This window comes from Maylandia zebra, linkage group LG16 (genome assembly GCF_041146795.1).
Source record: "Maylandia zebra isolate NMK-2024a linkage group LG16, Mzebra_GT3a, whole genome shotgun sequence".
Taxonomy (NCBI): Eukaryota; Metazoa; Chordata; class Actinopteri; order Cichliformes; family Cichlidae; genus Maylandia; species Maylandia zebra.
The window spans coordinates 23,018,743-23,035,695 of NC_135182.1; the positions used below are offsets into that span (position 1 = coordinate 23,018,743).

The following is a 16,953-nucleotide window of genomic DNA, read 5'->3' on the forward strand; positions in this document are numbered from 1 at the left end:
GAGAGGTGAGGGGCCTATTTTGACTCTCTGTGGGCGGTCAGTGAGGAAGTCTTTGATCCAGGTGCAGATGAAGATGAGGAGGCCAAAGTCTCATAGCAAGCTGATTAGGATATCAGGCGTGGTATTGAATGCAGAGCTAAGGTCTCATAGCTACCTATAGTAGTAGTAAAGTTTGTGAGAGTGCACGCATATGGTTGAATGTGTGCGTGTGTCCCCAGCACATGTGTGCCAAGTTGCAGCGTATGTTTTTTCAAGCTTCTATTAAGTTTTTTATTTACTGAGGATTTAAAAATTTAGGGATGCTAGTTTGGTCACAGCAGCAGCTCAGGTGCCGAGCTGTGCCTCTGTGTGAATTTAAATGTTTGACTCTGGAAGTATTTAGAATTTATTTATTTTAATTCTGTAATTTTTGATCACATGGCGTGGCCAAAAGCATGGTGCCACTTAGACGATGAGGTCTGTGCCTGGAGGATATTTACTTGTTGTGAGTTTAAACTTTAAAGACTGGAGTTTAAATTGCCGTTAAGGAGCGTTAATGTGGACTATTTGTGGAATTGTATTGTTTGGATCAGCCGTTTATTGTCAGCTTTGGTTTGGTCTTTTTGTCTGGAATGTTTTTCTTGGGCTATGAAGACAGGTTGGTGCAAACATTTTCATTAATGGTGTGCTAAGAGTGCAGCATTGGGATCAGCACTTTCCAAAGACCTGAAGGCTCAACCTGATGGCTGGATAGCTGCCTTAGCAAATAATTTGCTGTCCAGTGGGAAACGTTTCCCACATCTTACTGCTGATGGCGTCGAGGTCTAATGCCTGGTAGACCCTGCTACATGAACCCACTTGAGGGGTGAGGGGGATGGGGATGGAGACGCAACTCACCAAACCAGCACAAAGAGTGCTGCTACTGCTAGGCAACCCCATTACCATCCCCAGTTTATTGCATTTCTGTAACCATCCAGCTGAGGTCACAGCTGTTTAAGGGACTTGTTATTATATAAAAGACAGCTGAAATCAGTGAGTCTGTTGCTTCTGTGTTTTAGACACACACTATTAGACACACAAATGCACTTTGCTCACTGTAAAAGGTTTGCTGTCTGTACCTAAAATCTGTATGACTCCTACAATGAGCAACTATTGTTCCCTGTATGTGCTGAAGAGAGAAAGAGAGGATTTTTGCATTCAGGAGACATTTGAGAGGTAACTTTGTGGCTGTGTTGTGTCAAACAGCATATTGCAGCCAAAAAGTGTTTGCATACACTGTCTTGCTACAAAAAGTTAATGAACAGTAAGTTCATTGTGTATTGTGCTGCGTTTAAACTGAGCACAAAGTGAAACCGAAAGAAAAGATAATGGAATTTCCCCAGAATCTTGCCAGCTCTTTTGTCTTCTCAGAAGACCTCAGCGTTTCTTCATCTACACTGAAAGTTTTCATCTCTTAAAGAGTCCCAAAACTGGTACGGGAAAGGTGCCAGGTTGGATTTAAAGCTCTGTGTTCTGTGTTTACTCTGTTGCCCTAAAGAGCTCTAAAGAGACTTTAGTCAGGTTTTAAGTCGTCCACTCCGAATCATAACTCAAGACACTCACATAACTCAACAGCCACCTGTGGCCTAAGTAACACAGATAATCTAAAACAGAGAGAAAGCTCACAGAGAAACTGTGCTGTGATAGGCAGTACCTTCACTTCCATAGTTCACACGGACTTCCCCTTCGTGCTCTGTAACATTTTTTCTTTACCTTCACTTTCACAGAGAAGCTGCTTTTCGTTTTAATCGTTTAATTTTCACGAACAGCAAAGATTTACTGCGATGGAAACCTAAAGACTTCATCTTATACCGCTGAGGGTAAGACTCTTGAATCAGTTCTGCATGATGTTTGTTTATAGGATCTGATACAGAAGGTGTTCGCAGCATCGATGCAGTTATTAAATTGTTGCTAATGCAGCTGCAGACATTAGTGAAGAAAAGAGTTTTTTAGAGAAGTAAATGAAGCAGTGGTTTGTAACAAGAAACAATACTTACTTGTATCTAAATCCAGCCAGTTACTCAAAAACTTTGAAGTTACAATCGTTACAGTTGACTAAAGGAAAGTTAGACAAAGGCTGAAGCAGCTTCAAAGCAGGCAAGGCCCAAAGCTGCCCTCACGTTTGATCATTTGTCTCCACAAACTCGATATTATTTAACAATCCAGAAAAAATCAGAATAATATATGACAGTTTTTACTGTTTTAATGATCTTTATTGATAATTCAGTGAAATAATTGTCACACATTTTTCATTGGAGTGGTACTGTGTGAAATTCTTTGGTGATTAGGACTTAGGCTGATATGTAGGCACGGCAGCCATCTATAATTTCTATATGAACTCTGCATAATATACAAAACAAACACTAGGGCCATGTTCCAGAGGGCACGTTTAACAAACTCTAACTTTAAATTCTGAACTGATTATAAATTAACTACATTTTGACTTCCTCAAGAAAAAGTTCCTTTTAAATGTTGTTATATCTTTACAATAGCATGGAGCTTGTGAGGGAAATACATATTTTCAAGCCTTGATCTACATTTAAAAAATGTTAACATTTTATTTTATTTCCTCGTGTGCTCTAACGTTTGTGCCACATCTGCCCTAAATTAACACTAATGATAATTATTTTAATTTTCTCTCATGGTTACTACATCAGTATGTACAACCTCTTTAAGCAAAAGTCACATTTTAATGCTGAAATCCACATATTGTTGTTTTCCATGAATTTTAAAGTATACTGTTTTACGTTAGAATCCAAATTATAGTTGTTTACTTACAGAATAGCTGGTTTTAGTGGTTGGATAATATTTATGAATAATATCAGTGAAGTAAAGCGTGTCAGCTCAAATGTGGGTGTAAAATCGTGAATTTAGTTTGTTATTTGTTTGATAATAAAGAATATAAGTTTTAGTTTTAGTTTTTTTTGACAGATCTCTAAAATATCTCTGTTCTAATATATTTGTTAAGCACTGTAAGCAAACCACCAGGTTATTCCTTTAAATACTTTTTTCTTTCATTATAAAAAAACAATTTAAAAAAACAATCAAACAAAAAACAAAAAGCAATTAAATTTTTTACCCTGAATCATAAACATTTAACTTTTTATCCACATGAACCAGGTTTCCTGCTGCTCACTTACATTTTTTTTTCAGATGTTCTCCTGCTGTTTTAGATCATACAGCTCATCTCCTTACAAATCTCAGTGAGACGGTCTTCAGTTCAGGAAAGTCTTCATTCTGCCATATAAAATGACTTCAGGAGGAAATTCTTTGACAGCTGCAGTGTTGCTGGTAAAATATTTATCATACAAACTTACAAGAAGCTTTTTAAAGAAAAATTAAAACTATTGTTTTTCCTTCTATGTAACTATTTTGTAACCCCGTCAACATTTTCTGACTCACATCTGCATCACTGTGTGAATTACATGCTAGAATTTCCTCCTGTACTGTCTATTTTTCATTTAAATTGATGCTGTCATCACTATCTTCCTTCTTCACTCATCAGCTCTCATTTTCAGGTTGTTGCACATTTCATTTCATATCTTTCTTCTTTTCCACCTCCTGCTGCTCTCTGTTAGTCGAGCCATTCTCAGTTTGAAGCCTAGTTCTACTTTTAAATGTATTCTTTGTTCTTCTTCTTTGTTTTCAGATAATCATGATGAAAGTCTTCAGTGTCCTCACTCAATCATGTCCTTCAACAATGTATCAAGCACAAGGCCTGTGCTGTTCAAAGTGTCCTGCAGGTAAGAGCCAGCTGAATGTTAGAGGCTGATTTCCCTCCTGCTCTTTACTGTCTCTCTATATGTGAAAGTTCAACTTCATACCTTTATAACTCTAAATGTTTCACAGTTTAGATGAGTAACAGCGACATGTATTGAAAATAGTCTGCTTTTTTCTATTATAACAGGAAATCGAGTCAAGACAGATTGCACAGAGACTGCACACACTTCCTGTGTGGCCTGCGAGGATGGAACCCACATGGATAAGCCCAGCGGACTCAAACAATGCACTCACTGCACAATCTGTGACCTAAGTAGGTTTTTATTCATATTTCTTATTTATGAAACTAGTGAAGCTGTTACTGCTGTATAAGAATTAAAAGTGTTAGATAGACAGACAGACAGAACATTTTATTTTATTTCCTCGTGCTCTTTAGGTTCCTCCGGGAAATTCAGTAAAGATTGTTATAAGGGTCCTATTGCTTTGATTTGACATTCTTACCCTCTACGATATGATGTTGCCTACAGATAATATACCGTACTTTAGATTTACATCAAAGTAAAAGGAAGCATCGATTTCATTGATGTTTTCTATAAATATTTTTTTCTGAATTAAAATGTTCAATTGTTCAATCTGACAATTATTACAAACTTTTAATATATCAGTAATTTTAAAATAATTGATTAAATGTTGATCACTGTTATAGTGTCTAATTTTAAGCAGGAAAAACACCATAAGTCACTTTTGATGAATGACATCATAATATCACCACAGCAGTGACCTCTCTGCCTCGTTCTTTCCCAATCCCTAGCATCCTGTCTAACATGCGTCCTCTCTACGTGCTCACAGATTTAAATGTGAAGAAAAAGAGGGCATGCACAACAACATCAGATACAATTTGTGAACCACGGGATGGATTCTACTGTGTTGACTATGACGGTGTTCACTGTGTGGAAGCACAAGAACACAAACCCTGTAACCCAGGAGAATACATCAGCCAAGCAGGTTGTATTCTTGTGCTTACGTGTAAATAAACTGGATGGAATAATATTTCTGTTGCATACTTGCAGTGGTTTCTCAATATGGTGTTATTACTTTGTAGTAAAGCTGCTCTCCATCACTCCACCACATGAATGAACTCAGAAAGATCAAATTTAGAAACTGAAACAAGGAAATGTTTTTAGATGTATTTTAAACTGGTTGTCATTAGACACATATAATTACTCTGATGTCACAGTCACTCACTGATCCTTCATGATGTACATGCTGAAAATGGTGCATATTCGTGTTGATGCAGGAACAGCCTTCAGAGACACTGAGTGCTCTGTGTGCAGCTATGGGACATTTTCAGATGGAACTTTAAAGTTTTGCCGGCCACACAGACCGTAAGTGAAGCTTCACAGCAGATACAGACACGTCTGATTTCCTCCAGCACCAGTGATTGTGGCACATCTGTACATTTTCCTGTAAAGTGTCTCTCTGTCCTTCCAGATGTGAGTCACTAAACCTTAAGCTGATAAGACCAGGAAATGCTACAACTGATGCTCAGTGTGAAGAACAAGATGAGAATGTGGTTCTTTCTTGGATCATCACTGGCTGCCTGTTACTGATTTTATTAATTGTGATACTTATAGCTTTGTGTCTCTGTAGAAAGGAGATTGGATGTCTAAAACGAGGTGAGAGTAACAGAACAATGAAAATCTTATCATGATCTATATAGAAAATAATATTTTTACACTAATTTTTAAATTGTTTTTCTTTTTGCAAAGGCGAAAAAATAATTGTACACCTAATCAACTTGAGGAAGGTATGTTTGAATATCACAGGAGTGTGGACTGTAACGGATGGCAACACCTGATTTATCAAAGTAATTATGTCTTCGTTTTTTTGTTTTTTACTAAGAATGAAGAAAAAGAAACAGAAATAGAACTGAAAATACTGAATGAGAAACCAGGTAAGATGGCCATGAGTTATCCACTCAAACCTGCACTGCCTGATGTCTCTGCAAACGTACAAGAGGTTTGCTATTTAACTGAATATCTTTCTCTCCTCAGTGTGAAACTATATGAAGATTAACAGAAGAGACCCCACCTGCTTGATCCACCTAGTCGCAGTTTTTTCCTCCAGTAGTCAACCACCAGCTCTTTTTGTCTTGCTGACATTAAGGAGGTGATTTTTACCCGACCACTCCACAAAGTTCCCCGACAGCTCCCTAGACTCCGACTCCTGCTCACCCTTAACCCGCCCATTCACTATAGTGACATCAGAGAACTTCTGCAGGTGGCATGATTCACTGTTGCACTGAAAATCTGAGGTGTACAAAGTGAACATGAATGGAGACTGGACCGTCCCTGTGGTGCCCAAGTATTACTAACCACCACATCACACATTGTGCCTAACATCAATAGAAACTGAGGCCTCTCTGATAATGGATGGCGCAATGTAGAGGAATAAAAGTACTGTATAAAGTAGCAGTAAATGGAAAAGGCTGCATTTATACATGTCAGCTAGGAAAGCTTCTAGTCCTCTTCAGTCTGTTCAGTGGTGTGAAAGCAGAAAGTAAAAACATACTCAAGTATCATACCAAAAACATACCAAAGAAAGGCAAATAAATGATATTTTATTAGGTCAAAGTATATTTCAGTGTGGATGATAGAAAATGGATAGGTTTTTTCCAGATAACAGCTAAAATCAGATGAAGGTGATATAGTGCATTAGTAACAGGAGCTTCATCCCATACATTTGAATTCATGTGCACTGTTTCGGTGTGATGCTGCTGTGACTGAGCTTTTTGAGTGACAGCAAAAGATCATACCACAATCTAAAGAAGCTGAAGAAAAGACTTTTTTAATATTTTATTTATGTAATTCTGCGCAATAAAAGTTCATTTTTATATTATACAGTTTATTTCCTCTTATTTTGGAGCACAAAGCTGATTCATGTCATTCACAATACAGCTAAAGTCACATCAGTTTAAGGAACTTGTTATTACATTAAAAAAGCAACTGACATCAGTGTGTGTAATGTTTCTGTACGTCATGGAGTTACATTTAGGCACACAAGCTTTCCATTATGGGCTGATCACTGTTCAGAAATGAATAGTAAGGTTTATTAGTAGTAAGGTAATAGTAAGGTGTATTCTGCCATTAGAGATGTTTACACTGAGCAAAACAAAGTGAAACTGAAAGACAAGAGTTCAGAATTACGCAACCCGACAGACTTCTGTTTTTCTTCATCTATACTAAATGTTTTCATTTCTAAGAGTACCAATATATATGAGAAAAGCATCTGTTTGCTCTGTGAAGAGATTTTAAAGAGTTAAAGCTCATTTAAAGTTCATTAAGACTCTCAGAATTAGTCTGCTCCAGCTCATCATAGTGTATGACAGCCACTTTTACCTCACAGAGGTCATATAAAAATGAAAGTACAGTAGGAAAATATGGAGGTCTACGAGTCCCATAATGAATTAAATAAACATATCCTTAAACATTCAATCAAATGTGGCGTTAATCAATTACAATTGGACCCAAAATTTTCAATTGCCCATAGATGTGAATGTGAGTGTGAATAATTGTTTGGGTCATGAAACAAGCAGCTTGCCCAAGGTGTACCTTGCCTCTGGCACTATTACCCACCGACCGCTCCCAACTCGACACTCCTCCATAAGAAACCGGCCATATAATGTCATGACGGACTGCGCGTTTGTTCTCTTCTGCATGTTCTGCGCACTTTCGCTTTCTCCCTGAAGCTTAGCCGTTGTTTTTGAAAGCTTAATTTTCAAGAAACGGCAGATGTTTACTTTCCAGTGCGTCTTGAACTATTCAGCCTACGGTGCGCTGTGACGGAGACTCTCCGAACTTCGTCTTATACCGCTGACGGTAAGTTCCTTAGATCACTTCTACAGAATGTTTGGTTACAGGCTGTTAAACGAAGCAGCTATTCGGCTGTTTGTAATGCGGCTGCGGACCATAGTGGAGAAAGCAGGTCCGTAGAAAGTGAACGGTGAATAAAACAGTAACCAAAGTCCTGTTCAAGCAATGCTTTGTAACAAGAAACAATACAGACTTTTATCTAAACCAAACTGATCTCTGCAAAAACTTTGTCGGATATAATTATTAGATTTAATAGTTTGGTATTGATGACCAAGGGGAAGTTAATTGCACTGTGTCTTCGTGGATCTAGAGAAAGTATATGATGGGTGCCAAGAGAAGAGAAGTATGTGTACTGAGAGTAGGGAGAAAGTGGAAGCGAGCCTGGAGAGGTGGGGGTATTCTCTGGAGACAGAATATGTGCGAGAATGACAGGTGAGGAAGGTGGGAAAGTGAGCATAGAGATAGTGAAGGTAGATGAGTTTAATTACCTGGAGTCAAATATCCATAGCAATGTACAGTGCACAAGAAAAGTGATGAAGTCGGTGCAGGCAGGTTGGAGATGAGTGTTAGGGGGATTTGTGACAGAAAGATAATAGCAAATGATTCAGATTCACCTAACTTCATTCGTCCCATGGATGCTGTTGAGAGTGAGAGTGATAAGAAGGTATACAAAATGGTAGTGAGACCCGCTATAATGTATGGTTTGGAGATGGTGGTACTGACAAAATGACAGGAGACTGAGCTGGAGAGTTGAAGATGTTAATATTGTTATTAGGAGGGAGGAAAGAGTACATCAGAGGGTCCGCTTTGAAAGACAAAGTTAGAGAGGCAGAGCTGAGGATATTTGCAAAGGAGAGAAACTAGATGTACTGAACAAAGGATGTCGAATATAAAGCTGCCAGGGAGGAGGAGAAGAGGCAGACCTCAGAGAAGATTCATGGATGTAGCAGGAGGACATGCGGAGGGTTGGTGTGTCAGAGGAGGAGGCAAGGGACTGGAAAGGGAGCAGCTGAAAGAGGGCGGCGACTTTAATATGCTAGCTGTAATAAAGTCAAGATCATTCCTTTGAACAATTTTCCATAAAACTGTAGTTCTTCAGTGGTCTCTGCATATTATATGAGTCAAACAACAGGGCCCTGTTCTGAAATGATGAAATCTGAGATGACTAACTCTGAGTTTTGACTTCCTTAAGAGTTGATTAAAATTAGTTCAATTAAGTGAGCTGATTCAAGCACATCTGTATGTAATGAGTGAAAGCTTTCCGTCATCAGGCAAATAAAGAGCTGAGCCCTCACTTTAATCTCATGGACCAAGAAAGTTGAATGCTTATGGTAAATGCTTTCATGCAGAGGAACTTGCTGACAACCTGACAGCTGCCTATCAGTGTTGGAAAGATGTATCCTATAGATTTTGTAGTGAATCCACAATATACGGTCGTCACTGTCTCTGTTCTTACAGGCTGTACACCTTAAACAAGCTGCAGGTGCAACAGCAAGTGAAGACTTTGTCAAAGAACATCTGCAGGTAGGTTCCTGCCGTAAACCCGCTTCCTGTAATACGGACCAGGGAACCAGAAACAACAATTTTATTTTATGTCCTCTTGTTCTTTATGCTACAACTTTACTTTATGCTCACTCACCCCAATATGTTGTTCCTTTAAATATTTTTTTTCTTTAACCTCCTAGGACCTGGCATCCACATATGTGAACATCACATTTTGGGTTGTCTAGACCACAATACTAAATGTTGCTCTACAAGGGCCTGATATCCACTGATATCCACTGACATTTGTTTTTAAAATTAAAAACAAATGTCCTCATATGTGCATATGAGGCCCTTGTAGGGCAAAACCAGGTAAAAAGATAATTCTTTGTTTTTACATCCATCGGGTCCCATTCAGCCCAAATAGCAAAGAGAAATTAAAAATGCATGCCATGAAAGAGATCAGGTCTTAGGAGGTTAATTATGATAAACAAACAACAAGATACTACTTTTTAACCTGTACCGTAAGGTTTTAATATCCGCATGAACCAGGTTTCCTGCTGCTCACTTACATATTTTTTTTCAGATGTTCTCCTGCTGTTTTAGATCATACAGCTCATCTCCTTGCAAATCTCAGTGAGACGGTCTTCAGTTCAGGAAAGTCTTCATTCTGCTGTATAAAATGACTTCAGGAGGAAATTCTTTGACAGCTGCAGTGTTGCTGGTAAAATATTTTTCATACAAACTTACAAAAAGCTTCTTTTTTTTTAATGTAACTAATTCATACTTAATATTTTTCCTTGTCTGCAACTATTTAACCCACTCAGTATTTTCTGAATCACTTCTGCATGTGTTTAATTCACCTTGTGAATTACATGATGTAATTTCCCATACTGTCTACTTTTCCTTTAAATTGATATCATAATCCTCACTATCTTCCTTCTTCACTCATCGGCTCTCATTTTCAGGTTGTTGTGCATTTCATTTCATATCTTTCTTCTTTTCCACCTCCTGCTCCTCTCTGTTAGTTCTCAGTTTGAAGCGTGCTTCTACTTTTAAATGTATTCCTTTTTCTTTGTTTTCAGTTAATCATGATGAAAGTCTTCAGTGTCCTCACTCTCTCGTGTTCTTCAACAATGTATCAAGCACAAGACCTATGCTGTCAAAAGTGTCCTGCAGGTAAGATCCAGCTGAATGTTAGAGGCTGATTTTACTTTGGTTATTAAACATGGAGTCCTGCTCTTTACTGTCTCTCTGTATGTAAAAGTTCAACTTCATACCTTTATAACTCTAAAGATTTCACAGTTTATATGAGTAAAAACAATATGCATTGAAAATAGTCTGCCGTTCTTTTATTATAACAGGAAATCGAGTCAAGACAGATTGCACAGAGACTGCACACACTTCCTGTGTGGCCTGCGAGGGTGGAACCCACATGGATAAGCCCAGTGGACTCAAACAATGCACTCACTGCACAATCTGTGACCTAAGTAGGTTTTTATTTATGAAACTAGGGAAGTTGTTACTGCATGTTCTGCTGTTAATGTGATGTAAGAATTAATACAGTTAAAGATGGTTTGACATTGATTTACAACATGTATGACTGCATGTAAATGAATGTGACAAACTGGCGACATGTTTAACACACTAACTGATTAAGTAATTATGCCTCAAGATATTCCACATGAACTCATGATCAGCTCTCACGCTCTGCGATATGATGTTGCCTCCACTTAACCTTTAGATTTCCACCTAAATAAAATGAAGCATCATTTCATTAACGTTTTCTATAAATGTATTATTTTAATTAATATGTCAAATCATTCAATCTGTCAATTATTACAAAATTTTAGTAAATCAATCAAAATAATCTTAAGTAACTTTTGATGAATGACATCATAATGTCACTACAGCAGTGACCCCTCTGGCTCATTCTTCACCAATCCCTAGCATCCTCTTCTCTCACACCATCTCTCCATCTCTTTCTTCACCACATCCATGAATCTTGTCTATGCTCTTCTTTTCCTCCTACCTGAAACCTCCATCTTCAACATCCTATGTCCAGTGTATATTCCCTGTCCCTCCCTGCACGTGTAGAAACCATCGCGGCCTTGTCTCTCTAAGATGTGTCCTCTCTACATGCTCACAGGTTTTGGTCTGAAGGAGAACAGGACATGCACATCAACATTAGATACAGTTTGTAAACCAGAGGATGGATTCTACTGTGTTGACGTCGCAGCTGGTAGCTGCATGGCAGCACACAAACACAGGCAATGTCAACCAGGAGAATACATCAGCCAAACAGGTTGGTTTCTTATGCTTGTAGTGTAAATAACCTGGATGAAATAATCTGTTTGTTACTTGCAGTGGTTTCTGAATGAGGTGTTATTAACTTTATAGTAAAGTTTAGAAGGATCATATTTGTATTTTTAAATTTTTTTAAATCAGAATCAAAGGTGGAGTCACCTGGCACGTGTAATTACTCCGATGTCACAGTCACTCACTGATCCTACGTGATGTACATGCTGAAAATGGTGTAAACATCATGTTTGTGCAGGAACAGCCTTCAGAGACACTGAGTGCTCTGACTGCAGCAATGGGACATTTTCAGATGGGACTTTAAAGTTTTGCCGGCCACACAGACCGTAAGTGAAGCTTTACAGCAGATACAGACACGTCTGATTTGTTCCAGCAGCAGTGATTGTGGCACATCTGTACATTTTCCTGTAAAGTGTCTCTCTGTCCTTCCAGATGTGAATCCCTAAACCTTAAGCTGATAAGACCAGGAAATGCTACAACTGATGCTCAGTGTGAAGAACAAGATCAGGATAATGTGGTCCCAATCATCATTGGCTGCTTGTTGACGATTTTAGTTATTGGCATAGTTATAGTTATAGTTATTTATGTCAAAAGAAAGACTCTGTGTCCAAAAAGAGGTGAGAATAACAGAGAACAATGAGAATGGTATACTCACTGATAATATATATAATATATATTATCAGTGAGATAATATATATAATATATATATTATATATATAATATATATATATATTATATATATATTATATAATATATATATTATATAATAATATATAATATAATATTTTACACTAATTTCTTTCCGCCTGCAGACGTGCTGTAACTCCAGTTGGATGCTGAGACATCGTGTTTGCAGTGAACAGAAAACTACAAACTTCCCTGATTCACTGCTGTCCGAATTATTACCTGGAAACTGGACGTTATCTGAAGACAAAAGAATAGAAGATTCATAATCTTTACTGCATCATGATGAACAAATGGATGCTATCACAGGAAGAGTTTAGAGTATCTTCTAAACCTTTCCAGTGTTTTTCTAAAGAATTTCTTTTTTAAAAAAAAGAATTTTATTTTAAAAGTTTTGAACTTTAAAAAGTATAATGATGATGCTAACTTATAATTCAATTGAAATTGTATGTCACAATAATGTATGTAGTATATTATTAATATATACTATAATAATATGGTATAGTAAAGTATATAAGGTCTCAAAGTCCCGGCGGGTCTTTCTGCATCAGAAAATTTTTATTTTATTTTTTGGATTTTTTTATGTGGTTTTTAATGGACTGTTGGATAAGTACACATGTTTTTTTTTATGGAGATTTTCATCCCAGATGTGTAACCTCAGTTTCAACAAAGTCAGGACACTGTGTAAAATGTGCATTTGACAATAAAGAATGCAGTGATTTTCACATCTTATAAACCCAAATTGTATTCACAGTAAAATGCAGAACATATATCAAGTACTTAAACTAAGGTGTTTATCATTTAATGAAAAATACTAGCTCATTTTGAATTTTATACCAGCACATCTCCAAAAAGTTGGGAAGGGGGGAAACAAAAGGCTGACAAGCTGAGTAGCTAGAATCCGATATCAGACAAGAATGGGACAATATTCCTCTCCCAAAGGTCCAGCAGCTGGTCTCCTCAGTTCCCAAATCTTTATGGACTGTTGTTTAAAGAAGATCAGCTGAGAGTTCTTGATTATATTAGAAGATCTCTGCTCATACTGAGAAACTGAGACTGCAGGCTCATGTGTTGAGACTTGTCAATCACGGGGTAGCCACTCCTCTTAAGAATACCATATCTCTACAGTATCCAATATGGTTGACCACAAATATGAAATATTTATTTAATGCAATGAAACCATGATCCAATTTTAAAACTGATTACTGAGGTTATAGTATAACTGAGCAGTAAGGTCATTTTCCCAAAGGTTTCTGTACAATTTGATTTCATTGTGCAACCAAAGTATCCCCCTGCTGGCCATTGTAAGGAATGCATATTTAAGACACTGCATTAGGCTTGACTTTTAAGAGACACTGAGCCCACTCAGTCGTTTTTATCCACTTAAATGGTGTGTGCATGGCTGATTTTACCTCTGGTGGGCCACGTTTTCATGGTATAAAGTTACGGTCCAAATAGTCCTGCAGACTCCAGTGTTTGTTTTGTCATCTCACAGATTATGTGACCTTATACAGCAAATAGTCAAAGGAGCTTGCAAAGAAAAGCGTCTGGACTTCTTTAAGTTGCTTGAAGACGTTTCACCTCTCATCCGAGAAGCTTCTTCAGTTCTGCAAATAGGAAAACTTTGTCTTTATCCACTGACTGTGACATATACTTTTGCTGATGCTAGCACACCTGCAAATTATTATTAAAACTGGAAAATAATAATGAAAATATCTGCTCGTCTGCCACTTTATTGGCCTGATCATTTCAGCGACTCAGTTCATTTAGACATGGTGAAGACGACCTGCTGAAGTTCAAACTGAGCATCATTTAAATGCCACAGTCTACCCGAGTATTGTTGCTTACCATCCTTATCTTACACCATCGTACTTGCTGTTGTTGTCCATGTCACAAAGCTCAGATCATCTCAAAATGTCATCTTGAACATGGAAAACAAGTTCAGTGTAACTCAAATGGCATGTGGAGTCACCAGAGTTCAGTCAAATTGAGCATCTTTGGTATGTGGTTGAACAGGACATTCACATCACGCATGTGCAGCTGTGTGATGTAAAATGCCCTTTGTTGTAATGCCACAAAGGATTAAAGCAATTCTGAAGGCAAAAGGGGGTCAAACCGGTACTAGGTACTGTGTACTTAATAAAATGTCCCGTGAGAGCTTAAATTTAACGAAAAAATTAAACTGCTTTGTTTTGACCACTGGTGGCGCTGTGGAGCAAAGGTTTGATGAGCGGGTCCACGTTCATGTGAAGGGCATGTCACTGTGGCCTTTTTTTTTTCTTTTTTTTTTCTTTTTTTTTTTTTTTTCCAATACTTTAATTAAATTTATGCACATATTACAATCTCTCGTTGGGAGACAACATTAGTGCAACAACATCTTGAATAGGTTGAATAAGAAACCAAACGAAATAGGAAAAAAACAAAAAAAACAAAAAACAAAAAGCACATATATACATATACATAAATATATGAAGGCCATTTTTATGACATAAAACAGTTTCCTTTCTGCGATCACTTTAACATACATGTGGCTTACTTAGTACACCAAAAACACAATCATTAAAAGGATAGAGATTGAGTCCCATTGTCGCATATCAAAGCAGCCTCTTTACATGAATCCCTCAGTAATTCTAAAGATGACAAAAAAGATTTTAATTCAATTTTCAGTACAGTTATGGAAGGTCTTTTACTTTGCCATTTGCATTTGTGTATGTGGTATTTGCCCATAATTATCACCACCTTGTGTAGCATGGACAGTTCCTTAGATGGATCACCATTATTATATAAAACTTGTGTTCGAGTCAGTGGGGTCATCCCATCTATTCTTATACTCAACCAGTCTACTAGATCTTGCCAAAAGTCAGTTGTTACTGAGCAGGAAAAAAACAAATGATCAATACTTTCCACATTTTGTGAACAAAATCCACATGGCTCTACTTCAAACCCAAACCTTTTTTTAAGCATTTCAGCTGCTGGGTAATATCCATTAATTATTTTAAATTGCATTTCTTTGACTTTGGGGGGGATGGGCCATTTTAAAAAGTGCGTATATTTGTTCGTTATTTTAACATTACTCCCTTTTAGTTTTGTGTTACTGTTAAAGTCGTGAAATAATTTGTTTTTAAATATCTTGTTCATGGTTTTATTATTACAGTTTTTATCCGTCAAAGGAATCTGGTTTAGATGTAAAGAAGGTAGACTAATTTGTGCCTTAGAGTAATACAAATAACCTTGAATCAAACTCAACAGAGGTAAAGGGATTGCCTTACAAACCTTGTCATATTCTCTAAGGGAACACTGAATGTTAAACTTAGCATTAAAAACACCCACTGAGAGAAACTGACCCCTTTCATCAAGTAAGTCTGTTATAAAGATTATGTTTTTTTCAAACCACTCTTTAATAAACAATGACTTCTTATTAATTGTAATTGTTCTGTTATTCCACAAGGTGGAGCAATGTGGTGAAAAGTTATGGGCAAACACCATCTTCCAATAAGACAAGACCTGCTTGATATTCTGACAGTTTCACAGGCAACTTCAATATATCAAAATCACATTTCAGGAGAAAATCCAACCCTCCCACCTTTTTGAAAATATTTTTTGGGATATGGAACCATATGGAGTCAGGTTTCAAGAGGAAGGCTTTTATCCAGTTTATTTTAAATACTCCAACCATTGATTGAAAATCAATTGACTTTATACCACCTTTAGCGTAATCTTTGACAAGTTGTGATTTTTTAATGTAATGTGTTTTATTGCGCCAAATGAATTGATAGATTATAGAGTTAATCTTTTTAATACTTTTCGGGGTAATGTATAGTGAGTATGCTGGATAAACCATCTTTGAGACGCCCTCTGATTTGGATAATAGATTGCGTCCAAAAATTGTAATATCTCTCGTCAACCAATGATTTAGTGTTTTGGACATGCCATCAATTTTGTCTTTTAGGTTTTTTGATTCTCTAGTGTTGATGTCTTTGTTTAAATAGATGCCTAGATACTTAACTTCATTTTTCACTGGAATCGTCCTCATGCTATTTTTCAAACAATCATAAAGTGGCAAAAGTTCACACTTCTTTAGGTTCAGACACAAGCCTGAAGCTTTAGAAAAAATTGAAATGACATTCAATGCTTTCTCGAGTATTGATTTATCCTTTAAAAATATTACTGTGTCATCTGCAAACTGACTTATTTTCAGTTCAATATCAAAAATGTTTATTCCTTCGATGTCTGAATGGTTCACAATGAGGTAAGCCATTAATTGAGTGGGGCACACTGTGGCCAAGTTGACAGGGTGTTCTAGGAATCCATCCTACCCTACCCGTTGTTTCTGCGCATGCGCACAACACGAAATCCAGTGGCGAACCGTCCTACCTTTGTGAATATGAGCTAGAAACATACTCTGATGGGTAAAGTGCCAAACCATGCTACCTTTGTGAATGTGACCGACAAGCATAGTTTAACGGGTAAAATGAAGTGGCAAACCGTCCTGGCTTTATGAATATGAGCTACAAGCATAGTCTGATGGGAAAAGTTAAGTGGCAAACCGTAATACCTACTTAAATTTGTGTTGGAATTACTCTGTGACAACAGAAATGTGCATAAACTACTTACGGTAGGACGTTTTGCCAAAGTAGGACCGGTGGATGCTGGCTTTCTCACTGAACTACAGGTAAAGACCAGGTATATGTGGATGCAAACACGCCTCCATATATTAAATATATACATTTTTTTTAATTAGACCTCATGAAAATGTACCCAGAAAATGGAAATAGGAACATTTCTTTAAAAACAAACAAACAACAAAAACGTGCTAATTAAAGTAAGCTGCATGCTCGGTTTTCACATTGTCAGCATC

At 37.2% G+C, this 16,953-nt stretch overlaps 2 protein-coding genes across 3 annotated transcripts; both read left to right on the top strand.

The window, feature by feature from the left end:
- Positions 1-1,661: 1,661 nt before the first annotated feature.
- On the top strand, positions 1,662-6,727 carry LOC101474867 (tumor necrosis factor receptor superfamily member 5). The gene is made up of 10 exons (XM_004555607.4): positions 1,662-1,838; positions 3,172-3,309; positions 3,668-3,761; positions 3,926-4,051; positions 4,588-4,743; positions 5,036-5,123; positions 5,230-5,414; positions 5,508-5,545; positions 5,641-5,692; positions 5,793-6,727. The coding sequence occupies exons 2-10, from the start codon at positions 3,268-3,270 to the stop codon at positions 5,795-5,797; spliced, it is 786 nt and encodes a 261-aa protein (XP_004555664.4). The 5' UTR covers positions 1,662-1,838; positions 3,172-3,267; the 3' UTR covers positions 5,798-6,727.
- A 643-nt stretch (positions 6,728-7,370) lies between these two features.
- Positions 7,371-13,189, top strand: LOC101486517 (tumor necrosis factor receptor superfamily member 5). Of its 2 annotated transcripts, XM_024805322.2 has the most exons (9): positions 7,372-7,616; positions 9,069-9,134; positions 9,679-9,816; positions 10,178-10,271; positions 10,457-10,582; positions 11,242-11,397; positions 11,650-11,737; positions 11,844-12,028; positions 12,224-13,189. In XM_024805322.2, exons 3-9 carry the CDS (start codon positions 9,775-9,777, stop codon positions 12,232-12,234), a joined length of 702 nt encoding a protein of 233 aa, XP_024661090.1. In that variant the 5' UTR covers positions 7,372-7,616; positions 9,069-9,134; positions 9,679-9,774; the 3' UTR covers positions 12,235-13,189. The 2 variants fall into 2 exon arrangements, with proteins under 2 accessions (XP_024661089.1, XP_024661090.1); XM_024805321.2 differs by lacking the exon at positions 12,224-13,189 and having other exon boundaries at positions 7,371-7,616; positions 11,844-12,204.
- The last annotated feature ends 3,764 nt before the right edge of the window (positions 13,190-16,953 follow it).

Coding starts and splice junctions, on each gene's coding strand:
- LOC101474867 (XM_004555607.4), top strand. CDS start 3,268: ATGACTTCAGGAGGAAATTCTTTGACAGCTGCAGTGTTGCTG. Junction 4,052..4,587: donor CTGCACAATCTGTGACCTAA/GTAGGTTTTTAT, acceptor ACGTGCTCACAG/ATTTAAATGTGAAGAAAAAG. Junction 5,546..5,640: donor ACCTAATCAACTTGAGGAAG/GTATGTTTGAAT, acceptor TTTTTTACTAAG/AATGAAGAAAAAGAAACAGA.
- LOC101486517 (XM_024805321.2), top strand. CDS start 9,775: ATGACTTCAGGAGGAAATTCTTTGACAGCTGCAGTGTTGCTG. Junction 9,817..10,177: donor TGACAGCTGCAGTGTTGCTG/GTAAAATATTTT, acceptor CTTTGTTTTCAG/TTAATCATGATGAAAGTCTT. Junction 11,398..11,649: donor AGAATACATCAGCCAAACAG/GTTGGTTTCTTA, acceptor ATGTTTGTGCAG/GAACAGCCTTCAGAGACACT.